Consider the following 26719-nt stretch of genomic DNA (forward strand, 5'->3'; position numbering starts at 1 on the left):
CTCACTCACCTCCCACCTGCCGGCGGGCATGGGGTGCTCGGCTCTTTGCCTCTTGAAAAAAAACGAGGGTCATTTCCTGAAACAAAACCAGGAGACCTCAGCCAAGCCAGTCAGTAATTCCTCCCACCTGCAGTCCACGTCGGTGCCAGTGTGGAAAACTACTAGGCTGGAGGAAACTTTCCCCTCTCGGAGCATTCGTATTTGGTCTATAGAGAAGGTCACAGGTCACAGGGACCCCAGGGAGGCTGTGCTGCCGGAGAGCTGGTCCTTACCTCCCACCACCGGCACCCATCCTTCCGCCCCCCAGAAAACCCTGCTTCCGAATGGCATGGTTTTTTTTTTTTTTTTTGGTCTTTTTCCAGTCCCATGAGCTGAAGCAATTTTTAGGGGAAAGACATTGATTACAAAGGACAACTCTAGGGATCGGATGTGAAGATTAATGAGGAGGAAATGCCCCGGGCACGTGGGCCGGGGGTGAGTGAGGTCTCAAAAAGGTAGCGACAGCCAAGAGGTAGAAACAGCCCACGCGTGCGTCCAGGTTGGAAGGACAAACGGGATGTGGGGTCGCCCTACAGCAGAGTGTGAATGAGCCTTGGAAAGGAATGGGATCCCGACACCTGGCCCAGCACGGATGGGCCTCGAGGACGCGATGCCCAGTGAAAGATGCCCGTGGGGTCAGGAGAAGTGCTGTGTGATTGCATTTACATGAGGTCCCTGGCGTAGCCTAATTTTAGGGACAGAAAACAGAGCCGAGCTCTCCAGGGGCTGGCAGAGGGGGAATGCAGCGTTCGTGGGTAGTGGGAACAGAGTTTCAGTTCGAGAAAATGGAAAAGTTCAGGCAGTGGACGACGGTGATGGCTGACCAGCAATGAGAACACGTCGAGTGCCACTGAACTAAAAACTGTGAAAAAGGTAAATTTAGGTTAGGTATTTTTTTTACCATAATTTTTAAAAGTAAGAAAAGAAGGAGGGGTACGCTGGTCTTTGGGGGAGGCCAACATTCTCGCATCGTCTATCACGGGCGGAACCAACATGGTGCCCTCTGCCCCGTCCGACACCCACCACACCCTGGGTGGTCTGATGCCAGGCCTTCTCCGGGCTGTGCTGACCCTCTCATCCTCTGCGCCCACCCTTCCCCCAGGTAACAGAGCAAAGGTGAGGCCCCGGAAGCCTTATGAAGAGAAGAGGCTCGACTAGACGTTGACCAGCAGTTACCGTGCTAAAAGCCAGTGCCGGTGAGGCCCTACTGTGTGTCAGGGGCTTTGTATGAATGTTTCATATTCAAAACAAGCCTAGAGATGCGTAAGCAGAGCTCCCATACTAGGTTACGGGCTGAACTATTTCCCAAAAAATCCATATGTGGAAGTCCCGACCTCCAGGCTCTCAGAATGTGGCATGATCTGGAGAAAGTGTCTTTGCAGAGGTGAGCGAGTTAGAATGAGGTCATTGGAGTACGCTCGGGTCCAATGTGACTTGTTATATCATTTCCTAGGACGACGGTAACCGACGGCCACGACCGAGGCTGAGTCTGGGGCTCAAACAGCAGAGGTGCCTTTCTCCCAGCTGCGGGAGCTGCGCACGTAAGAGGAAGGTTCTGGCACAGCTGGTTTCTCGCCAGGCTGTCTTCCTGGTTTGCAGTTGGCTGTCTCCTTGCCGTGTGCTCACACGGCCTTTCCTCTGTGATGCGAGAGGAGAGAGCTCTGGAGCAGTCACGGCATGCCAGCGATGGTCAGCAGCACTGGGCATTGTACCTGCAAGTCAGTAAGGAGACAAATCTTCAGCTCAATTTCTCAACACACATGCCCCATGCTACTGGGCAGAAGTGACGTCCAAGTTATATAGTTTGCAATTTCATGATGCAAAACATCACGTGGGACATCTTACCACACAATTTTTACATGTCAAAGATACCGCAGAAAAGTGGTTAGAGTAAAATAAAATAAAACAATGGGGAAAGCAGTAGTAATTATTAAATAACTGAGTGAGATAAGCTCTACCCCTTGTTTTGGAAACACGGAATAAATGAGCTGTTTAAGAGGGTCTCTTTTGCTTGAAGTCTAGTCTATTCTGTGCACACTGGGTTACATCGTCTTAAAATACTGCCTCTGTTGTGTCAAAACAGCAGCATCCACAGGCAGGTCAAGTGCTCATGGCAGCAGCACGGCAGTGTCCCGAGGTGCTCAACACACCAGGAGACCCCAGCTTCCAGCGGAGCGTCCCCCCGCCCCCGCCTTGTAAGATTGTGGGAAGCGAGCTCTTAGGAGGATGCCAAGTACTGGATGCGTACACCCTTCTCCTTCCTTTACCAAGCCCCCTCTCAGCTTCCATCAGCTTCTCTCTGGAAAGTTTGCTGCCCTGGAGTAGTGTTCCCACTGCCGCTCAGAGAGAATCCCATCTCTGATGCGAGTCTGGACCCTCTCTTCTGGAACAGCTCTGCCTCCTCTGAGCTGCTTCAGAGCAGAGCCGTGGTCTTTGTTGCCCTCACTGGGGACGCAGAGTCTGAAAGCAGCACATTAAGTCCTGTCCAACACTTAGATTCGACAACCTTGTCAAGCACCTTTGGGACCCAACAAAAGTCCCATATCCCTCAGTCCAGATAGGATTCTTCGAGGCAGCGAGCAGAGAAGTTGAGGAAAAGCCATGTTTGCTGAAGCTGGCTGGTCCAGGAAAGGCCACTGAATGCCCCAAGCACAGCCCCCTCTTGCAGCAGGTGCCCAGCAAGGCTTTTCAGGGTGCAGTGGGTGCGCTGAGGAAGAGAAAGAAACAGTCTGATGGTAACATAGTTGTGGTGTGGCAGGTGCGCTGAGGAAGAGAAAGAAACGGTCTGATGGCAACATAGTAGCAGGCACAGCAGAGAAGTCGCTTAGAAAATGCCAGTGAAATGAATGAAGATGTGAGTGGACGAGTGGGTGAATTGCAGGTGCCAGATCCCTAGAGTCATAGCCCCATCATTCCCAAAGCAGACAGAGTATGTGTGTCCACGCAGGGACCCCTCCGAGGGATCGCAGTTACCAGCACAGGACAGCAATAAACGAACAGAGGACTGGCTTTGCAATCTCCCATCTCAACGTTGCCCTCAGGGCAGACACAGGAAAAGAACAGACAAGGCTGGATCTCCGCAGTTCGCTTTGGAGGGTGAAGTAGAAGCTACCTATCTGTGTAGAACCCGTCTGTGATCCATGGTGCAGCATCTCTGAGGATTTTCCTGCTGCACGTTGGTAAATTCTGATCTAGGACAAAGATTTTATTTTCACGGGAAGAGAACGCGATAGAGCCTTCTGTGTTCTAGGAATGATTCAACACGCAAGCTGAAGTTCACGGCGTTCCAGTGCCTGTCCTCATGTGATTTCTTCTCGGTCTGTATCAAATGCTTTTACAAATGAAGTTTTATGATGATTGTTCCCATAATAACTGGAACCAGAGCAATTAAATTTTTCCTGAGATTAATGCTTAGGGAGATAGTCTTAATGGATACAGGAAAATTTAGAGTGAACATGTTGAATGAATTGTTTCTTTTCTATGAGGGCAGGCAGAACACTCATCAGATACATACGATGTCTGTGACAAATCCATGCTAACTGAACTACTGATATTCATGTAATTCATACACTATGTTCATGGAACTCATCCATCTTTACGTCATAGATATGCAACTAGAATATTTATATAAACAAAATACTATTAGTAAAAAAGTAATCTTGATTTCTTTAGTAAACTTACTATCTAAAGGCATGCCACACATTTTTAAAGCGAACAACTGATATTTTGAAAGGAGACGATGATTTTCTAACTTATCTGTTTTCAATCATGTAGGAAATGATGTATGTGTAAATCCTGTCAATGTATAGATTTTGATCTGCACAGCCAACTTGCAGGCGCTTATCTCTTTTCAGAAACTTCTCCTGGAAATGGGGTTAACTGCATTTGGCAGTAGGTTTTTCTCTGGCCCAACAATTTCGCTACCCATAACACTTGTTCATTGGACCTAAGAGAACCTTGAGTTCTCCACTTCATTTTATTCTCTAAGGCGTCAGAATCCTCGATTAAATCAGTCAAACCTCCTTACTGAGCCTACATGGGTTTCCTAGGACAGCCATACCCAAGTGCCAGGGTCTGCGTGGCCAGAGCGTCATCTCCCAGGTCTGGAGACTGGAAATCCAAGCTCAAGGTGTCAGCAAGGCCATGCCCCATCTGAAAACCCTCAGGCAGCCTTTTCTCACCTCTTCCCAGCTCCTGGTGGTTGGCTGGCAAGCTCTGGTGGTCCTAGGCTTGTGGATGAAATCTTCAGTCCTCCTTGTTCTCGTGCGCCCTCCTTCCTTCCTCCCTCACACCGTGTGTGCGAATTCTTCAGTGCAATTAGAAACCCTTCTCAACAGTCTCCAGTTACTATCTCTTCTCAACCATTGCTGACATCCAACTGGTTTCCACCTTCAAACTTGACTAGAACACAGTTCCAAATCCACTCTCAAACTTGCAAAAGTGAGGCTTTTTCTGACTCCTCTATGGGTTTTTCACCGAAAGTCTTTATAAGCAGTTATCCTATGGCCTTTGATGCTCACAGATGTCCGACTCCTCAGAATCCTGCTCTGCTGGAAGCTTTCTGCTTTGCGACTTCTCCAGCCACAAGGTAGAACACAAGACAAAGGGACTGTTGGCCCAGGAGTGTCCTGGTGGTTATGCGAGCCTAATTCTAATAAGCGAGATGCTGGCTTTCCTGCCATCCTGCTCTCTCATTCCTCAAAACTCCACCTCCTTCCTATGCAAGACATTGCATTTCTATTTTTTAATTGACCTCCCTGACATCTGATTGCTTTAAAATAAGAACTGTTTGGTATTGGCTGGGACTTGGACTTGTTAGGACAAGAATGTATTGATCTGAGTCTTAAAGGCTGCAAGGAACAGACAAGGTGATGTCACTATCCAGAAGGGGCCCTTGGAAGATCAGCTACGGGATGCACGGGGTCTCTAAGTTTCGTAGACCAGGGAACGCAGCCAGATGTAGGTAGAAGTAGGGCAGGGGTTCCCCATAATCCAGAATACAGCCTCATTCATGTGCACCTGCTTCTCAGGGTTCACTCTTACTTTACAGGGCTCCAGAAAGGGGATTCGAGGGGGTGGTTTGCCACCATCCAATATGGTGGATCAGACAGACGGAAACTCTCACCAAGTCCATTGGGACTCAGCTGGACTTCTTCCCAGTCTGTGCTCTATTACGCAGGAGGTCTTCTGTGTTTCTTCCCATGCACACAGCACAGTCCATAACAGCTTTGTTGGGGAGACCATGTTGCCATCAGCATTCTTAAAACGCAACAGGCATCTAAAGCTTCAGAGACTTTTCCAGAAGTCCTTAGGAAACATGGTAACCCCTCTTGCACTCCCGCTGACAGTGTTACAGGGCGCTGACCTACCTTATCGGATAAGCAGAATCATTTGACATATACTCACAAACGTGCTGCAAGTCTGTTCTCATGGTTCCCATAATCCTTTTGCAAATCCAAACCCGACAAGCATGTCAGCCCTTTCCCTCCCACATTGTGTCCCAAAGCTTCACATTCCTGGATTTTATTTTTCACAGGCTAACCCTGTTAGTTTCTATTACCCCAATTTGCAGATTGATACACAGACGCTGAAAAGGAGGAATGCATCTGGATCCCACAATTTGTGTATAACCGTTAGGGCAGCATGTTGCCCACGCCGGGGCTGATCCCTGTTCATCCTCAGATGGTATCGGAACCAACGAGGGACATCACGTTCCCAGTACTTTCCAACTGAGTCAAGTGGCTGTGGTTGGGGAAAAATTCGAATTATACCAGATGGACTTTCATGTTTCCAACAGGGTCACGGCTTCTGTGGTCAGAGTCTGGGGAAACGAACTAGGAAATGCTTCTGACATCATGACGGGCAGAGGACTCCAGGGCAGTGCTCTCTCTCCCATTAGGTGTGGTTTTTCCATGTGGAAAGAAAGCAGTCACCTAGCCAGCGGTCTCAGACGGTCCGCGGCCAGTGGGAACCATCCCCACATCATGGCAGACGTCATACATGGAAAATGAGCCGACATCATTTTGTCCCGTCCCAGGAAGGGTACTCGTGAATGACTGGGCGGTAGGGAGCGATGGAGCAATGGGCTTCCATCCTGTCCCAGGGGAGGCCTTGCGATGTAATGACTACCCACAACTGTACATTTCCTTTAGATCATTTGCTTGTTTATGTTTGGGAAGTTTTTTTGTCATTTGTTTTTTTTTTTTTAACGGAAAACCAAGCCAAAAGGGAATTTTTTTTTTTTTTAAGTCTAAAGATGGTAGTTTCCCATTCTAGAAAAACATACTAGCTTAAAATTTGCGTTGATGTCCTTGGACTTCTTGCAATTGGTTCTAGTCTTCAGGTAATAGTAGCAGATACTCATCGAGCCCCTGTTACGTGTCAGCTGTAATGTCCAGCTTCACCGGATTCCTCCAACAACCCAGTGGGGAGGGAACGGTTACCCTTTCCCGTGCTGCAGATGAGGGAACCCGAACTCAGAGAGACTCGTACCCAGAGCTGACCAGTAGGGGCCGGAAGCCCACACTCACGTGCCCACAGGACATGGGAGAGAAAGTCCACACTTTCCACACTTCATAACCTTCCCGTCCACGCCAGCCTCACTCAAGTTGGAAACAAGCACGTTATAGCAGGAACCTTAAGCATTTTGAATTGTTGCAGGTTATGCATGGGCTCGAACCCTATTTTCATAACATTTTATAACGTTTTCATAACATTCCATAATGTTTTCCTTCCCAAGACCACCTTCAGATATCGCCATGTGCTTTGGGGGGCAAGACGCTCCATGTTCTGTGAAAACAAAGGGGTGACTGGACAGGCGGAGGCTGAGCTCCCAGCCTCCAAGACTCTTATCCACCCCAGGGCTGCAAGGCCAGGCTCTCTGCGAGTCCCCTCTTTGCAGCTCTCGGAAACTGTCCCTTTGCTTTAGATTTCCGGCCAATATCCTTCCCTTGGTATCCAGAGAGAAAGCAGAACTATCTATTTCTGGGTATTCTGCATGGAGTGAAAGCCTGCCCGTGCCCCATATGTCAGAGGACCCTGCCCAGGTGTCCCTGCCACCACCAGGCTCCCGCCAAAAGAGGAAAGCCCTGTGCCTCCCGACTGTCAGTGGAAGACCTGGTGCCGGTCACTGGGGTGTGAGACGGCGGCCGTGGAAGGCTGGGCAGAAAGTGGGGTGGACAACACGATCCAACTCCCCTTGGCCGCTGCTGTCCGCCGTTGGGGACCATCTACCTCCTCTGCACGGCCTGGGTCGCGATCCCTGGCAGGCGTCTGAGACAGTGAGTTTCTAGGATCCTCTCAGACCTACTGACGCAGGCTCTGTGGGATGCACCCGGGACAGTCAGTGACCAGATGGGGACCAACGCCTACTTCACTCCCCCCAGCTCAGCTTCTGCCCCCAGCGGCCAGAAGCCCAAAGCGAAAGTGGCCCCTGTCACATGCCACCCAGCGTGACCTGATCCCCGGGGTGCGTGACCCCCGCCTGAAGAAGGTTGCGGGTGAGAAGCCAGAGGAGAAGGGAGGTCAAATCTAGAAGCGGTTTTCCGGAGGAACAAGGGGGAAAGCGCCATATACAAAGGCCCTGAATCTGGAAGCCAGTCTGGGAAACAGGATGCAGCCAAAATGACGAGTGGGTCTCCGAAGTAGGAACGCTGGCCGGTGAAGATCTGCGCAGGCCTGACCGCCCCTCCTCCCCACCCCGCAATGTGCAATTGAAACGGGGCACCCCCAGCCTGCGCCCTGGGAACCGGCTGCTTTCTGTCCAAGGCCACATCAAAGTCATGGTACTGGTTTTTATTTTTCTGTGGATCTAGCCTCTGGGGCTCTGCATCCCGCGCAGGAAACTCCGAGCGGTTCATGCCTCTGGGTCCACGGGAGGGGCTTTTCCCCACCAGACTGGCTCGGGCACTGTGTTTACGAGGCTGGTTATAAATCCTTCAGACCCAGCGGCCTGGACCCTCCCAGGGCAGACGCCTGCCACCGTCATGAGCCCTGCAGGGCCAGCACCGCGGAGGTGGGAGAAGCTGAAGCGAGCTGGCCCGGAAGCTGGGACTCCCACATGTCCCCCGCCCCAGGGGCAAAGACTGACTTGGGGTGGACAGCGAGTCCCTCCGTATCCGCGCCAGTTGGGGCATCTGTCCGCTTGGACGGTCTCATTCTGTGTGCTCCGTCGGGTTAAACCCAGGGGGTGAACAGCAGGTGGGACATGAGGCAGGCGTTTCTCTGGGCAGGAGCTGTTTGCAGAGGAGCTCCCAACTGCTCCTTCCTGCAGGAGGTCTGCGGGCTCAGAAAATAGGAAGGCCTGGGGAGAGGAAGAAAGAAACAGCCTTCAGCTTCCCTGCACTTTATTTTGGTCTCCTTTGGTAACGGTCTTCTTGTCAAATAAAGGAGGTCTTTCCTCACCCTGAAGATATCACCAGCTTGTTCTCGCCTGCCTCTGGAGTAAAACAAGCCGACGCAGTAGCACCCAAAGTTTAAATGACATAAGCTCCCAGGTGGCTTCTGGCCTGTGGGGTGGCGGACCCCGGGGCATCCTGGCAGCTGGGTCCTTCCTGCTAGGTGCCGAGCTCTGCCCTGTGCTGCCGGCAGAGCCGAAACCCGGCCCCCCTCCACGGGTTCCCCCTCAGCGCAGAGCAAGCAGCCTGCGTCTCAGTCAGCTCCAGCCGCTATAAGAAAACGCTACAGCCTGGAGGCCTGAGCCGCATACAGGTGTTTCTCCAGCTCTGGAGGCTGGGGTCCGAGGTCAAGGTGCCCACAGGTCCCATGTCTGGGGAAGGCCTGAGTCCTGGTTCTTACACTGTGTGTTCTGACTGTGTGTCCTCACATGGCGGGGGGAAAGCCAGCTCTGGTCTCTTCTTCTTTTCTTATCAGGATGCTGATTCCATCGCTTGAGCCCTGCCGTCAGGACGTCGTCTAACCTAATTACCTTCTAAGGGCCCCCACCTCCAAATACAATCACGTCGGGGATTGGGGCTTGAACATTGATTTGAGGGGGGCCCATTCAGTCCACGGCAACCTGGTCATTAGTCTGTTTAACAAAGACTGATCCTGTTGAGGAGGGGCTAGTCAGCTCAGCTTGGGGAAGACAAACCCCTGAGATGGGTTTTGAGACACGTGTAGGAGTTTGTTAAGAATGAAGGACATGACAGACCGAGGGAAAGGGGATCCTACCCAAGGGTTTAGATAGTCGCAGTTATTCCTAATTGTTCAAAGAGCAAAGCAATAAGCCGAGCCATCCAATAAATCTCTCCTCCACGAAGCATTTAAGGCACACAAATGGGTGTCCCTCAGTGAACGGCACTGAGCAGTGAGTCTCACTCCCATAGCAGAGCGACCGTTCTGCTGTAACGGACCTTCAGAGACCTCCGGATGGAGGGAGAAGTGTTGAGTTGTTTTAGAACGTCAGCACCGCGGGGGATGTAGGTCTCGGCGAGTTTAGGACGGCAGGGAGGTCTAGAAGCCTTATGGCCATCTCAAGCCACCTCCGTCTGGGACGGACAGCCTCAGTGCGCATGTGCTCTGCGGTGTCCTGAAATGGGTATTAAATACAGGTGCGAAGGGAGCATGGCAGGGGAGAGGCAGAGAGAGGCAGGCCAGTCCCGCAGGGGCCCCACCAGCGTTCAGAGATGACAGGGGCAGTCACGGGGAAAGCACGTTGCTGGCACACAGACAATTAGGTGTGAGTCCCACCTGCTGGACAGTGAGTCCTCTGAGCCTGGGGATGGTTTCTCATTGATCCGTCAGGCTGCCCTAACAAAATACCACAGACCGGGCAGCTTCAATGGCAGGAATTTGTTTGCTCCCCGTGCTGAAGGCTGGAGGTCCAAGGTCAAGATGTTGGATCTCCGGAGGCCACTCTCCTTGACAGGTACATGCCACCTACTTGCTGTGTCCTTGCTGTGTGACCCCCTGCAGCCCGCCCCACCCCCGCCCGAGCACACGCGTCCCTGGGCTCCCTTCCAGATCTTATAAGGACATCAGTCCGACAGGATTAAAGCCCAACCCTGATGACCTCATTTTACTTCCGTCACCTCTTTTAAGACCCTATCACCAAATATAGTCACGTTCTGAGGTCCTGGGGTTAAGAGTTCAATCTATGAATTTGGGAGGACACAGTTCAGTCCATAACAATCCCCAGGAGCCCAGAACCAAGCACAAGCACCTGGCACGTTGGTGGGGGGAGGGCGGACATGTACTGATTCACTCAACCTAAACATCTTTTTTTTAATTAATTAATTTATTTATTTATTTTTTGACAGACAGAGATTACAAGTAGGCAGAGGCAGGCAGAGAGAGAGGAGGAAGCAGGCTCCCTGGAGCAGAGAGCCTGATGTGGGGCTCGATCCCAGGACCCTGAGATCATGACCTGAGCCGAAGGCATCGGCTTAACCCACTGAGCCACCCAGGCGCCCCAACATAAACGTCTTTTTACTTCCACTGAACTCTGCTCAGCTCTAGAAAAATGGGCTAACTTGTCAATGGTGTATTTACAGAGTCTACACATTAACAGACACTTTGAGAGCAGGGGGATCTATGAATTAGGCTGGGGAGGTCGGAGTGCCACAGAAGGAGCAGTCGGGAGCTCCTCTGCAAACAGCTCCTGCCCAGAGAAACGCCTGCCTCACTGCTGTTCACCCCCTGGGTTTCACCGGGACCGAGCACACAGAATAAGACCGCCCAAGTGGACAGATGCCCCAACTGGCGCGGATACGGAAGGACTCGCTGTCCACCCCAAGTCATCCTTTGCCCCTGGTGTCACCTGCGGCAAATAAAGGCAGAGCTCAGTGCTCCACGCTTGCTTTCTTCATCATACACGCAAGCCCCCGGGTGCAGGTGAGAAGCCGCAGTCGCGGAGAGTGGACAAGCCCTGGAGGAGAATGTGAATGGCACAGCCTCTCCTGAGTTTCTGGTTGAGCTGGGACAATGCGGTCATGCTTGTCCCCGCCACAGCTCCCCCAAAGGCAGACACGTCGTAAACAGGAAGAACACGTAGAAAGCAGGATGAACAGGCACCAGGAAGTATCCACCGTTCCTTGGGGCCGAGCTTGGTCCTGCCCGGCAGGTCCGCTCTGCAGAAAGGAGGTGGCGAGCCTGGGTTTCTGCACCAGCCGTGGTCACTAACGCAGGCCACCAAGCCCACGTGTGCGCTTTTCCAGCTGCCGAAGACCTTGCAGGTTACCCGAGCTACTTGTTTTGCACAGATGCGGGAACAGACCCCATGCCGGGTGCCTTACAAGCTGAGCCAAGGGGGCAGATCAGTCTCTCCTCATGTCCAGGGGCTGGTGTTTCCTGAGGTCCCATCAGAGGCCCTGGGGAACGTGGGGAAAGCCCTGGTTGTGGGGTCAGGCCAACAGAGGGGGGCCGGGCCCTGCGGGGACTTTGCAGCGACCTTTCTGTGTTACTAACCTGTGCAGGGAAGGCTCGATGCACGCCTGTCCCCTTGGGGTCTGGTGGGGAATGAGCAGGAGAGTGCACATCAAGCCTTTCTGGGGCCGGTGTAGGCCAGGCATGACTGAACGAACGTGGGGCCATTTCCATCTCGTTCCCCTGCCCCGTTCTCCCAGCAGCTCTCTGCCCGCAGCCCTGCCTGCTGTCGCTGTCACGGGCACGCTCCCTCCGCCTGGAGACCCCCCGACTTTCCTCCCATGTGCTTGGGCCTGAAACTGCCTTCCTGCTCTGCTCTCTGCCTCCTACGACTTTGCAGAGAAGCACACGTGTAATCACGGACGGCTGCTCTTCGGTGGCTGGCTCAGCGGCAGCGGGGGCATCTTTGGCTGGTTCCTGGCCTGGTCCTCTCAGTGACACGGCAGGAACCATCATGCCTGCTTTATAAATCCGTGCGCATGAAGTAAACACGGCCAGCACCTGCCAGGCTGTGGACACTGGAGACACGATGGCTGTCGCTGCTGGTGGGGCTACTCGGGTCCAGCTCAAGGTCCACGTGCTCTGCGAAGCCCGCGTCTTCCTGGAAACCAGAAGCCGTTAAATGCGGTTTGAGACTTACCCAGTCTCGGTCATGAGCTCGGCTGATCGCGCGTCACCCGCTGGGCTGTGCGCTGTGTGTGGAGATGGTGGCCGTGGAAATGGGAGGACGTTGCTACTCTGGATCATGACAGGCAAGATTAACGTTGCCCTCAGCCGCTGCGCTGTCCCAGCTGGCCCCACGGACAATGCCGACGGCGTGTTCTTCCAAGAGCGTCGCTGGAAGCGTCACCATCCTTTCAGGTGGCTTCAGATCTGCTGAGGGGACATCGGTGTTGTTCCTATTATTCAGGAAGACGCCAGACACTGACCTTCGGGTTGACAGGAGTGTGGCTGAGGTTGTCCCTCAGGGAAGACATAGGCAAGGTCGAAAGCTTCGACTGTAAAGCGTTAAGCATGACATGATGATGTCCCTGTGCCCTCCCCTCAGGTTTAACACAAATATCCATGTAAGTCTTGGGGGAAACCAACCGGGGGACATCCTGGAGGAGGAGGACAGCCCAGAGGTGGGGCGGGGAGCTGTAGCCGTGGCCTCCGAGGACCCAGGCCTGGAACCACCAGTGCCCTCTGTGGACTGCCTCCTGGGATGGTCCTGCCAAGTCTCTCCGCTCAGAGCCCGGTAGGGCTCTCCAGCTCCTGGGGGGACAACGAGAGTGGGGGGGTGGGACGCAGAGGCTCGTGTGTGGCAGAAGGGGCTGGGGCTCTGCTCTCACGGCTGCCCGCCCCTCCTGCCGGCCTGACCCATGGCGTGCTGTGTCTCTGGGCCTCGCCCACGGCGGGCAACGCGCTGGAGCAACAGCAGGCTGATCGTGCCGCCACTGCCACAGCCAGGGGACCCTGGTCCCAGTCCCCTCGGAGGAAGGGACCCCCGCCCGGCTCATCTCCACTCGCCTCGGCCTCCTCGTTTGAAAGTCGCTGTCCAGCTCCGGGATGCAGGGCATCCGCCTCTCAGCAAGGCCAGCCTGTCTCGGAGTGCAGCAGGGTGCCGGGGTGGCGGGCTGATGGCGAGGGAACAGGCACGTCCAGAACCTTCGTCGGGACTGGGCGCCGGGCTGGCCTCGGGAGACGGCAGCCTCCTCAGCGGGGCACTGAAGGCACGTCGGACCGAGGCACCAAGCCGGAGCCATTCTTGCCGGCTCCCTGTCCATCCCAGCCAGCTAGGGTACCGGAACGGCGCTCCCAGAGGCTGCGTGTGCGGCTGGACTGAGCCCCAGGGCCTCGGGTGGCCTCGAAGAGAGGGCAGCCCCTAGACGGGGACGCGGGCCGGGAAGGACGAGCGCGCCCCAAGCTGAGCCCTGGCTGCGGGTTTGCCATTTGCCTGCGGGGGGCACGGCCTGCCCGGTGTGCGGTGGGTCTCTGGCACCCGCGCCAATGGAAGAGGCTGAGATGAGGTCATCGAGGCAGGGAGCCGGGCGGAGAAGACGCCGGCAACGTTTCCCGTGGCTCCCATAGTTCTCGGGCGTGGCAGGACGTGTGAGGTTCCCCCAGGGGTCTGTCCTCTTCCTGAAGCACTCTGCTGCAGGGACGTGGCCACCAGGGGGTGACAGACAGTTGTGGCAAAGACTTGGACCCAAAGAGAGGCCGCTGGGCCCCCAACTCGGTCCCTGTTCCCACACTTGTCTCACGGCAACTGCACCCTTCCCCACGTGGCCGGTCGAGACAGGCCTGAAAGCCCGAAAGCCTGAGGTGTGTTTGATCTCATCCGTTAACCTGGCCTCAGCTGATGCATGTTGGCCGTATCCAAGGTTTGTGGCTGATGGCTTCGGTGGAGGCGTCTCCTACTCTTCAGAGTCCCAAGCCTCCACGGCAGGGGAGCCATCCTGCCATCTGTGGCCTCACCAGACACGCTTCATCCTCTCTGGGGCAAAGAGCCAATGTCAGGCATCTCAGGATTCGGATCTGCTTGGGATGTTTTTTAAAATGAAATCCGTATTCACTGAAGGACGTTTGGGGATCCTTCCCTACCCCACGGGGTTATCAAGAGAAAGCAGAACACGTGAAGCGCTTTGCACACTGTCTGAGGTCATAAACAACGTAGCTTCCGCTACGATGCAGCTTTTATCTGAATTATAGATATGGCTGACACTTTGGGAATTTGTCAACTGGAAAACTTTACATTATCTACATCATCCATCAAATATTGCCACATAAAGACCCATCGCTGTCGTAGTCCAGCAGAGGCAGATGAACTGGCATGAATATGCATATAAATGTAATACGTTGTACTAAGTAAAGTTTTCTACAAGTTGTTTAGAGAGAGGGTAATTGCGCAGGTGTGGAAATTAAGGAACACAGGGCAAGTCATTTATGTCAGAATCACTGTCTCCAAATTGACGGAGGCTTCAGGGTTGAGGTTGGTTGAAGACCAACCTTGAATGGAGTAGCAGGTCACCCGCCTACAAACCAGGGGGGACTCTCTTCAGAGGTCACCTAGACCCTGGGTTCAACATTAAAAATGTGAAGACAGGGGGTGCCTGGGTGGCTCAGTGGGTTAAAGCCTCTGCCTTCAGCTCAGGTCATGATCTCAGGGTCCTGGGATTGAGCTCCGCATTGGGTTCTCTGCTCTGCAGGGAGCCTGCTTCCTCCTCTCTCTCTGCCTGCCTCTCTGCCTACTTGTGATCTCTGTCAAGTAAATAAATAAAATCTTTTTTAAAAAATGTGAAGACCGGTAACGCATCACTCGGAAAAATCCTTATCCTCAATGGGAAGTATGTATGGGATATGTATGTGCATATTTCATATATTTGAAAGCACACTTGTGTATCATGAGTCTTATTTTATCGCTGATAATAAAGTCACATCGATCCGTGGTGATTACGGTTCAAACTGGTGAGCACCTGGAAGACCAGGTTCTGTCTCTACCGTTTACTCTCTGCCTGTGAGATCTCAATCAAGTCACCGTATTTCCTTTCGTTTGATGATTGTTTCTGCATCTGGAAAGTGAACTGGCTGTGCGTGACGCCCCTCTACTTCTTTTCCTCCAACTCTTCAAGTTTCCCAACTTGAACTTCAGGATCACGGCACTGAGGTTTTTGTTTTTTTTTTTTAAGATTTTATTTATTTGACAGACAGAGATCACAAGTAGCAGAGAGGCAGCCAGAGAGGAAGGGAAGCAGACTCCCTGCTGAGCAGAGAGCCCGATGTGGGGCTCGATCCCAGGACCCTGAGATCATGACCTGAGCCAAAGGCAGAGGCTTTAACCTACTGAGCCACCAGGCGCCCCCAGCACTGAGCTATTATAAATTGATCTTTTTTGTAACTACCAGGCTTTTTTTTTTTTTTAAAGATTTTATTTATTTATTTATTTGACAGAGAAAGACACAGAGAGAGGGAACACAAGCAAGGGGGAGTAGAAGGGAGAAGCAGGCTTCCCTTCGAACAGGGATCCCAATGTGGGCCTTGATTCCAGGACCCTGGGATCATGACCTGAGCGGAAGGCAGCTGCTTAACGACTGAGCCACCCAGGCACCCTGTAACTACCAGTATTAATCTGCAGTGCCAAAATCATTTACTAATAAAAAGAGCATTCTTTTAGCAAAACAAGGGGAATCATCTGGTTTCCTATGCACTTCTCAGAGTTATTGGCTGCTGCCTTGTTAAACCCTCATTCTTTTGCTGTCCCCATTTTTAATGTGTCTTCTGAGGCCACTATAAACACTCTGTTTTTCAACACAATTCATCTCAAATAATTTCCTTTGGGAAGAGTAAAAGGAGCAGACAGATGTAACAAATTTTAGGTCTTTATTACAAGCCGATGCAACTGCAAATATTTCCATTAATTATTTGGTATCGTAGTACCAGGTACCATGAACTAATTACATCCATTTAGATACACCAGAGGAATTTCCAATTATTTGCAGATTGTCAGAGTTCACTGATTGCATTCATGCTTGGACACGTGATCAAGGGAAAGTGGTGACTTATTTAACTAGTGATCGTGATACAATATGGAATCACCTTCAGATAATATTGCTTGAACAATAACCTCTGTGCTTCAATTTAACATTTTCTAATTTGTTGAAATTTAAGGATACAAAAACAACAAAGAATAGTATGACATAGTGTCTGCGGCAGGCCCAATCCAAAATCACGACTCCGTACTGTCGTATTTCTTCCGACTTTGTTTCTTGGTTGTACTTCGCTGTCCTGAACACCAATAATTCCTAGAGGATCCTTCCAAATCATTCCTTCCATATCACTTATTAAATATTTACTGCATATACCATTGACTTTTAAAAGGAATTTGTTGGCTTCAGGCTGTGAAGTCAAAACATAAGAGACTCGTCAGCTTTTAGAGACTCTTCAGCTTTTAATCATTGAATCCGATACTGCAATTAATCAAACAATGTCTGGCCTCAGATGTCTATCTGTTGAATAAACACATCCTGTTGAGTGCCAGATATGAGCTGGGAATTGTGGTCGAGTTTCAGGATAGAAAAGTCCAGTAGAAATATAATGCCACACAGCTTTGTAATCTTTCATTTTCCAGTAGCCACATTAGAAAAAGGTGAAATTTTAATGTATTTTATTGAACACAATATATCCAATGTTATTACAATATGTAATCAACAAAAATACTAATGAACTACATTTTTTAAACTAACCAAAAAACAATCTGGTATGCACTCTACTCTTAAAGCACGGCTCGCATGTGGGGGACAAGGGACTATGGTCACATGGGAAAGAGCAGGTGTGGAGGCGGGGTGTGACTCCTACATCGTCAGAGGGGAACTGGGAAGCGATGTCCTGGCCGGGAATTTGGGGGTTAAGGGGCCGTGATGGGGCGAGAGGTTGAGAGAGAGGAAGCTGCCTGGGGCAGGAGGGAGAAACCAGCAGGCAGCCTGGCCCGAGGAGACAGGTGGAAGGTGGCCATGCATCAGACGCAGCGGGCTGGGAGGCCGCCTGCACCGGGGGGCACGACAGACGGGAAAGTGGAAAGTCTTCGGGAGATGGACTCGATTGGCGGAAGTGACTCACCGCCACAGATCTGGAACCTGGCTGCCCACATCTGCAGGACTCCTGATTCTCAGACTAACGTTTCTGTGCACTGCACTGCTTCCAAGCCAAGTGCCATTTGGGCCTGTTGCTGCTCTCGGTTTTATCAGAGCTCGCGTCAGTGACAAAACAGATCAGGGAACAGAGCGACATGCTAGGGAAAGTTAGACAACCAGAAACCAGAGTGGGCGCGGGAATAAGAGCCCACTGAGGACAACCAGAGCCAGGAATTACTGGAGACAGGGACACACGGAGGCTGCTCTGTACCCGATTTATTTCTGATCTAAAATCCCTTTTTTATCTTAACTTCTAGAAACAGAGGAGAGGACATAGAGAGACAACGTAAAATACAAAGATATTAGCACACGAGAACAGAGGGATACAGTTTGGGCTTGATGTTTTAAATACACTTTATTTCACAGTGTCAAGCTTATGCTTGTCAACTGCCAGCCGAGAGCAACAGATCACAAACCTACAACAGAAACGCATCAGTTCAAGCGTGAGCAGCACGCGCTTGTCGACATCGTACGAAGTATCTGAGGGGTTTACAGCAAAAGGCACGAGTGTTGCAGAACCTGAGCCAGAGTCCTCCCCAATACTAGGATTTCTGGGAACAGGGGTCACCGCCTTCATCAGGGCACAGGTCGCCAGAGCACGGGCACTGGTAACCTGGGCACCGGGCACCCACCACACGGCAGGCACGGACCCAGGTACCATCCGCGTGTCATTTCGGTTCTTTCTCACAGACCGCTATTATTGTCTGTGTTTTGTAATTAAGGAATCAGAGGCTGGGGACTAAACCAAGTCCCCTCAGCTGGCGGGGGGGAGGGGAGGGACTCGAACCCCAGTGGCCCGGCACCGGAATCCACGCTCTCACTCCTCCCCGAATGTCCTTCACAAAGAGTGAGAGGGCAAATGAATTCTACAAACCTATTCCCACCACCTGGACCGCAGAAGGCCTGATTTTAAGACCCACAGGGTGCGTGAGCATCCGTGGTGTCGGTGGTGTGACCGACCTGGCAGTGTGGCCGCCAAGCGCACGGGAGTCAGAGTGGCCAGTGCGTGTACTCGGTCTGGGATCAGGGGCGTCGCCTCCTGCCAAGAAAGAGCCCCCCATGGCCTGCATTGGGCGCAGCTCTCGCCCGCCTGGCCGGCATCACGCCAGTGCTGCGGGGAGGGCGAGGGCGGGGCCGCCCAGTCCGGTCCACGTGCAGAGCCCAGGCCTCCCCCCTGGCCAGCGGGCTCCCGCAGCGAGCTGCCCCGGCGCCCCGGGCGGCCAGCCCCCTCGGCATTCCAGGCTCCTGCAAGGACACCTGGGGAGCAGCCGCGGAGAGTGACGGCATCGCAGCCCGGACGTCCTCCAAAGGGACAAGAGCAATGCTGCCCGAGACTCTGCCTGACCGCCTACTAAAAGGTCAGCCTCCAGCTGCCACCATTCAGAATAAAACCCGGGCAGCCGGGGCAAACCCCGCCCCACCAGGTGTCTCACAGATGGACTCACTGCCATGGCGCCCTCACCGCCACCCGGTGATCAGATTCTCCTTCACCTAACGCGTGCTTCCTTCTACGCTAGGTTCCTTCTTCATCCCCTTTTCCGTTAGACAAGAAATCATCTCCCAGGGTGGTCCCCGGCATGTCTCATTCGGGCCAGTGACGAAACAGTGGCATGGGGTGTGGAGAGGAAGAACAAATCCCCTCTGCCATCTTTCTGTCTGTCCACAAGACGGGGCATGAGACGGGACAGACAGAAGGTGCTCAGGAACAAGCGAGACGTAGTGCACCGTCCAGGAATCAGTCAGCGGACCCGAGACCCAAACCCACAGTAACTCAGGACGCGAGGACAGGATGCGGAACCACGGGGAACACGCTCAGTAATAAACACTGCTAACCATCGTGCGTCTGAATTCCAGAATGCAGCTGAGAATAACGGACGATTACTTATCCACACGTCATAGACAGGAAGTAGAGCTGAAATGACTTCGGAAGAATTATGATAATCTCTCACATTTATGTTCAACTTTATATAAAAATGCATTTTACAACTATTATCTCCTTTGACTCTAAGCTCTACGAGGCAAATAAGCGGTTCCCTTACGTTATTGTTAAAGGAGGGCTCCAACAGGGACGTCGTGTGCTGAAGGTGACACATACGTGGAGTGATAAGGCACAGACCATTTGATAATGTGGGGTTTCCCACGGGAAGCGACCTTCAGAAGGATCATTTCAAATATTACTGTACTCTGTGCCACTGCAAGGAAAGACCTTCGGCTCTGCCAGTCCACATCCCCCTTTGCTAACATGAGGACCCCGGGCTACCAACACAAGGGACAGGCATCCCTCAGCCCTCAGGCCCACCATGGAGTCCGTTTGGACACCATGACATCTTCTCATCAAAGATGGACAATGTTTCGTTTTGTAATTTCTGTTTGATTTAGATTTTAAACAAAACCTCTTTAGTGACTACGATTACAGTTATGACCATCTGCTTGTAAAGGCACCGAGGTAGTAGGAAATACTGCAGAACATCTTGTTTAGGGCGCCTGGGTGGCTCAGTGGGTTAAGCCACTGCCTTCGGCTCAGGTCATGATCTCGGGGTCCTGGGATCGAGTCCCGCATCGGGTTCTCTGCTCGGCGGCGAGCCTGCTTCCCTCCCTCTCTCTCTGCCTGCCTCTCTGTCTACTTGTGATCTCTCTCTGTCAAATAAATAAATAAAATCTTTAAAAAAAAAAAAAGAACATCTTGTTTAGCAGAAAAGAATGGGCACACGTTTTTCTGCTAGAAGCATTAGTGGGACTTTGGGGTATTTTATTCACACTCTCAGAGTCTCCATTTCCTCATCTGTAAAACTGGGAGTTTTCTCAACAAGAGAAGTTGAAAGACAAGATTCGCTGAGCACCGGCCACCTTCCATGGGCTCTGATAACTCAGAGTCACCAGCCAACCTTTGAGATAAATGCGACTATCATCAGTAATTTACAGGCGAGAGCATTTAAACAGAAACATCAGGTAGAAACAGAAACTTTAAAGAACTTGTCCAAGGTGAAACACCAAGTGGGAGAACCAGGACTCACCAGCTGGCGATTGGCCCACAGCTGTTCGCCTCCGGGCTGAGCAACCCTGCAAGCCCAGGGTCCACGTGTGAGGAGATGAGACAACTCGCTTAGATGTGAGCACGCGGCCTGGCATGCAGTAAGCACTCCACAAACCTCGGCAAGTATCAGAAAAAAACAAAGTTATAATGTATCCTATAGCTATTACTTGGCAATAAAACATTCATGTACATAAAACATACACATTATCATAAATATGTGAAAAAACCATCACCCAACAGATATTTTATCATCCTATATCAACAAGCAGCTTTTGAGATATATATATATATATATATATAATTTTTTCTGGATTAATGAAGCACCAATAAACTCAAGATAAATCAGAATTTATTCTGAACATACCATAAGGAGACAAGACTGTTAGGCAAATATCCTTTCCTCCTGAACATACAGAGAATATCAGTGGCATCTTTTTTTTTTTTTTTTTTTTTGCTTTAAGGCGCAATGATTTATAAAAATAAAAATAAAATCAGCAGGTCTTTTCTTACATATTCCCATGTAAAATTATGAACCACTACTAATTTAGATGGAATAAGTGACCATTGATAAATAGGTACTGAGAGTTTGTTCTACAGATCATATTTCCTTTACTACAGAAGTAACTGAGTGGCTTTCCAAAAAATAACTTTTTCCCCCTGCTCAGGGTAGGGTATTTGTCCCTCTGACCTCATGCATGACTACTCTGAGAATAACACCGTAGCTGGTAAAAGTAATGGATTTACTTGCTTGTCCACAAATCGGAAAAGGTGTCAAATGAAATCTTGGGGATAATGTTGCGTCACAACTACTCTAAACTAAGTCAGTAATTGTATATCTAGCACTTCAAAATACCTGAGCAAAGTTTTATTATATTCAATTACATGGAGCTTACCCATATAAAATCAAATATCTGAATGTTTCCAAATTATCAGTTTGACTAAGTACCAATTTTCATTCTAATGTTTGACTGTTAGGTTAAATTAGTCTGTGTATAATGCCAAATACTAAATGGTAACACATTCCAAGTAAGCCAATCTTTAAAAGTATGTGTAACCCATAATAAAAACCAGTCTAACCCCTCCCTCTCCCCCCCAAAATCCTCCTTAACAAAGATACGTAACTCACTACAAGGTGGTATCTGGAATATCTGCCTGGACAGCCTTTTCTTCAATCTAATACATCAAGAACAAATACTATTATGGTTAAAATCTATTAGTACATTTGCAATTGTACACACGAATTATCATTATGATGAACATTGCTCTTCCTAAATGTGTGTCCGATAGATATCTGGCAGTTACTTCGTGTCTCTACCAGATGGGCATATTTTATATATACCGTATGTTTATAATGGTCCATCTATTTAAAAGATGACTTTCTTGACACAGATCTGTTCAGTGAATGTAATAATAAACCATATAACGTTGCAAAGGAAAAATAAAGCTTTATATGTATATAACGGAAAATTGGGACCACGGTACAGGAAACAAAATCACATGGGAATGGAAGACACGAAAGAAACCATTAGTATGTACAGGGCAGGGATTAGTCAGATTGGTTCTTTACTTACCAACCTGGCTAAGTTTAGGCCCTGGAAAAGTCTCCGTGAGGTACCTAATGATTACGGAACTGTCAAACAACAAATACTTGTGATATACATTGTGTAAGAGGCATAGATGAGTTTGTATAATGAAACTAAAATATTGCTTCACAATTTTGAGTATTGTAATGTATTTTTAAAAGTTTGCTCAATATTTATGAAAAAATATTATAATTTTATATATTCAGAATGTAGGGCCAGTCACAAAGCTTACGATGTAACTGAAGACCGTTGGGGAATTTCTGGGTCGCAAAATGTTAAATAGCACAGACATTAGAGACAGTGAAAGATTTTATTTTTTCTTTTACTTTCATCCAAACACATCCTTTTCTGGAAAACATAAAAGCATGCACATTGATGGCATTCTTATAAAGAAAATAAGTAATAACTAAGCTGCAAATCAATAATGAAAATAACACAAACATAGGCTTAAATGATATGTGAAGAGATTTACAGGTAGATACAGGGCTCTTAATTTTAGAAAATAATAATTCAAGTCATATCAGCGTATGTTAAAAAGAAGCTCCTAATTTTCCAAATATTTTGATACAAAATTTTTAAACTAACAAATATATTTTATAGAACTTCTATGAGAATATAAGTATGTTCATAAGAAATATGATGTTCAAAGTGATCTTATGCAGTTCACTGTGACTTCTTAAAATCAGTTATAATCAACATAATTCCAATGTACTACTTCTTGAAATTTAGAGCATATCCATGATATTCAAAGTCAGTTACCCAACTTACATATACTTTGATCTAATTAGAAACAGGTTCTAACTTTAAGATTGTTAAAAGAAAAATATTAACAAAGACATGGGATGGATTTAAATTTCACTTTACAAGTAAGAGAAAATGACAATTTGGCATGAGAACAATTTTCAGAAGTGTGACCTACAGTGCTGTGCATAATTAGGCCGGCTGTGTCCTGCGGGGAGGTGTGTACACATACTCACACTAATGTACACGGACAACTCACACCACCCAGCGGTGCAAGGTGCTGTCTGACATGGCCTGCCCTCTGGGTCTGGAGAAAAACTTGGATGAAATTTCCTTTCTTTATTATTTTCATTTTGTTCATCATGATTCAGCTGGTGTGTTTCATCTGGGGCACAGATACAATTTTGCAACAAAAATCCATGAAGCAGAAATGTTATCCTAAAGGACTGGTAGGCAATCAAGTTGAAGTTGTAACAACACAGAGCAGATGCAAAAAAATTTATCCTCTTGCACATCCATTATTTCATGACTGAAAACTGATTTGTGTGATTTGTTTCCTGAAACACCACTCTTATTCGGAAGTGATATGGATTAATTGTGTAGCCCCATTAAAAGTAATGAGAACTAAACAAATTCATTCAGGCCTGATGGATTCAATCTCCCTTGCTCATGGAAGGTCGATCTCTTGACATGAGACCAGCACAAACCGCCTCTGGCGCAGCCAGTGGGGTCGCCCACGAGAGCTCCCGTGAGCCCACTTTGCGGCGGGACAGACACTGGCTGGCTCACAGCCCTCCTGCGCATGTCCTGTGCCAGGCGCCGAGCAGCACGCGGCCAGGCATCCAAAGGAAGAGAATCCAAACAGTGGAAACTGACCGTGATGACATGAAAAAAAACCGACTTCCGAACTAAATGTTGTGCTAAAACTCAAGAGTAACAGCAAAGGCACGTGCTAGTAAATCTAGTCAGACGTCTGGAGGCTCCCATCACCTCAAATGTCTGTGGACTCAGGTCCAACAAAGGTTCACACTGATTATTTTGATATAAAAAATAATAGGAAACCTGAAGGTTTTCAAGTAGTTATGGCACAGATGTCGGGAAGTACTAAGAGCTTAGCGTAACTCTTCAAAAAGCCGGGCAATGTAAAGTTCTGCTACAATGAATCAGGGTCACAATTCTAACTTAAACTTAATTCTCATATTTTATACATTATTCTTTTGTATACAATACAGGGTGTGCAAATTTAGCTGTTTCAATAAATATTAGAAATGTTACTCTGCAAATATAAAGTAAAATCAGCTAGTAATGCAATACAACAAAAGCATGCGCTAACCAGAGCTTCCTCCCCATGGACAATTTCTTGCCCTTTTCCTTGGTATCCCTCTTGATACTTACATACAATTTCTTTCACTCACTTGGAGAAATTAAGCAGAAAGCAAAATATTACATAGCTCCAAGATACTAAATACTTTAGTGATAAATGCTGGACTAGTCAAAGTTGTAAAAAACTAAAAGTAACAAATACAGTGAAATATACTGCGAATTAATGTTCATGAATGCAGCTATCTGAATTACAAAACAGTAACAAATTATACAATCCTAATAGTCTTCTGAAGATGACATTAGTTCGTAGGAAATGCCAAGTATAGCATAAACTGTTTAGCTTTCCCCTTTCCAGCAGCTTCTGTTCTAAAGTTGTAAAACCATGTATATTTGCCCAAGACCAACTGTATGCCGGCTTTAATCAGAAATTCTATTTTACCCAATGTTCAATCAACAAGGCTTTATTTACACTTCTTATTAAAATCAGGAAACAATTTGACGTAAGGCGTGGCTGCCAACACTGAACCACGGAGCACATCCCACTGCCTGCAGACAGCTACCTGCTCAAGCTTTTATACTAACCCACAAGCAGCCAATTAAGGTTCCATAAATCCACGTTCTTACATAGAGTTTCCTTCCGGCCTCGGTCATAAGCATACCAGCAGTCAAACCACTTAAGATCAATAATGATGGTAAAGTCTTTTTGAGACTTAATTTAGAATTAATACTTTCCCCAGGAAATTTGTTTCTTCTTTCTGGATCCACCGAATCATAAAATTCTATAAGCAACCTATGGCCAGAATGGGAAAAAAAAAAAAAAATTAAAGTTTCAGGTTTAGTCATTTAATATTCTAATTTAACAAATAGCTCTGTTTGCCTATTACATGCTGGAGAAGTTATAGGTCCTTGGGATAAGGAAATACCTAGAGACTTGATTTAATTGGGGTTTCTAGACTTTAAAAATACCTTTATATGTTCATGATTATTGTAGATGAATTGTATTATATGTAATTTTTTTACAAGATAGTTTTAGGTAATTTTGTGGGGATGATTTTTTTGAACTTTAGATTTTTAATAATTTTGCAACCAGACTCACTCACACATGGGTAATAACCTACCCCACTTCATCTCCACCTTCCCCCGTCTTTACTCCTCCCTCCTATGGCTCCCATTCCATCAGAAGTCAAAGAGAAGATCAGTAGTTCTTATAACGTATAAATGGAGTTTCCCTCAAAAAGCCCTTATTTGCATGGGATTATAAAAATAAGTACAAGAAGGAAAAAATAGCATTGTTAATTCATTTTCCTATCTTATTTAAAAAATGTAAAGTTATAACAGCAGGAGAGACTCAGCAAAAAACTCTCAAACACAAGTACAAAGCAGAAAACCCTTCTACTACCTTAACACACTCCCTAGAGATAACCACCGTTTTAAAAGGTCCAGGCTCACTCTAAGTATGTATCAGCGCCTATAACGTGAAATAAATTGGATGTCTTGTTTTTTTCTGAGAACTGATTTTCATGTCAAAACACACACATTTTACTTTTGAAAGTAACCCACAATTCCGTAACCCACAATTCTGTCACATACAACTGATGGCCACGAAATAAGGAAATGTAGCTACTTGTCCATAAACTTCATAAAGTTTCATTTCCAATGCAGCACACTCTTAATAATTTTCATTTCCTAAAGTTAACTCAAAAGGGTTACTGAGGACATAATTTTATTGTAATACAACAAAGAAAGGGGGACCAGAGCAGTCTGCTGAGAAGCGTATCAGGAGAATAACACACAGGTAAAATTTCTGAACATAAACCCAATTTTGGAAGTCTTACTTCTGAGTCTGTAAAAACGCCACACTTGGGGTTTTAGTAAACAATGTGTCCTATAATTAATGGATCTGTTTTTTCAAAAAGAGGGTAAAAAGTAGAGATGTTTAAAACATATCTTTCACAAAACAGGATATGCACCAAAGGATAAAACTCCCACTGACAGCGAACAACAAAGCATACATCCTAAAGTATTCACCCAAGAGACTGACATCCACTTTTCATCTTCCTAGAAAGAGAAGAAAATACTAAAATTTTTTCCTTTAGAAAACCGTATTAAATCCAAGGGGTTCTATCATCCCCTACGGAGGGCCCCTGGTCCTTCCAGATTTGCTCTTGGGTAAGCAGAACTTCACACTCCCTCCCTCGGCTCGACCTCATTAAGCCGTGCCTCACCCAGGAGGTGTCTATATACACCCGTAATTCACCGGCAGCCAACGCTCAACAAGGGTCAACCTACTGTCCTGCTCTGAAGTGATGTGAATAGCACTGAGGAACATAAGCTCAATCCCAGAAACTGTTTCGGCTCCAAAACACTAACAGCAAAAGACGTTCTGGTCAGAATGTCGCCTTCTTCCAGCAAGTGTACGCATGTCATTCCCACACGTACCTCGGACACAGTGTTCTATCCCACAGCCTCGCCTCTGGGCACCGCGGGCGTGCCAGCTAGTTCTCAAACACAACACCACTTTGTCTGACCCGGGAATGCAGACGTGGGGCATCTCACAGTGAAAAGCTGTGTGTGTGTTTTCTAATTGTATATCCAACCACAGAGTACCTCTAGAAAATACTGAGAATGAAAACAGGAAGGCCTCCTAAAACACGTTCTTTCCTTTCACAGACAACGGGACAGTAAGGTTTAAAACATGAACAGACTGGACTTGAGTTTACAAAAAAAATACATTAGTTTGAAATTGTTTATTTACTACACTGAAATGTAGCCAAACCCAAGTTTTTGAAGTAGGAGAACTGTTGTTACTCACTTATCTTTAATTTCAAAACGCTCATGAAGCCATCTTCTCATAAATGCTTGTTCTTCTGGGACATCTTTTTTGTCTATACGATCAATGTGAATATGAATTTTTGGACATTCTTTGCAAAGAAATTCTAACAAGAAACAAAAAAATTCATTTTTTG

General features: G+C 48.3%; 1 protein-coding gene across 3 annotated transcripts in view; it reads right to left on the reverse strand.

The window, feature by feature from the left end:
- Positions 1-1580: 1580 nt before the first annotated feature.
- AGPAT5 (1-acylglycerol-3-phosphate O-acyltransferase 5) overlaps positions 1581-26719 on the reverse strand; it is a 74802-nt gene continuing 49663 nt past the window's right edge. The window contains exons 7-10 of one of the 3 annotated variants that reach the window (XM_045991586.1): positions 26566-26689; positions 24336-24543; positions 20087-20221; positions 1581-1751 (exon numbers count right to left, since the gene is read on the reverse strand). In XM_045991586.1, coding sequence (XP_045847542.1) covers positions 1710-1751; positions 20087-20221; positions 24336-24543; positions 26566-26689 — 509 coding nt within the window. In that variant the 3' untranslated portion in view covers positions 1581-1709. Of the gene's footprint in view, positions 1752-15442; positions 16279-20086; positions 20222-20438; positions 24544-26565; positions 26690-26719 lie in introns of those variants that run through there. The other 2 variants (XM_045991577.1, XM_045991594.1) reach the window with 2 other exon arrangements.

Source organism: Meles meles, chromosome 2, assembly GCF_922984935.1.
Source record: "Meles meles chromosome 2, mMelMel3.1 paternal haplotype, whole genome shotgun sequence".
Classification (NCBI taxonomy): domain Eukaryota; kingdom Metazoa; phylum Chordata; class Mammalia; order Carnivora; family Mustelidae; genus Meles; species Meles meles.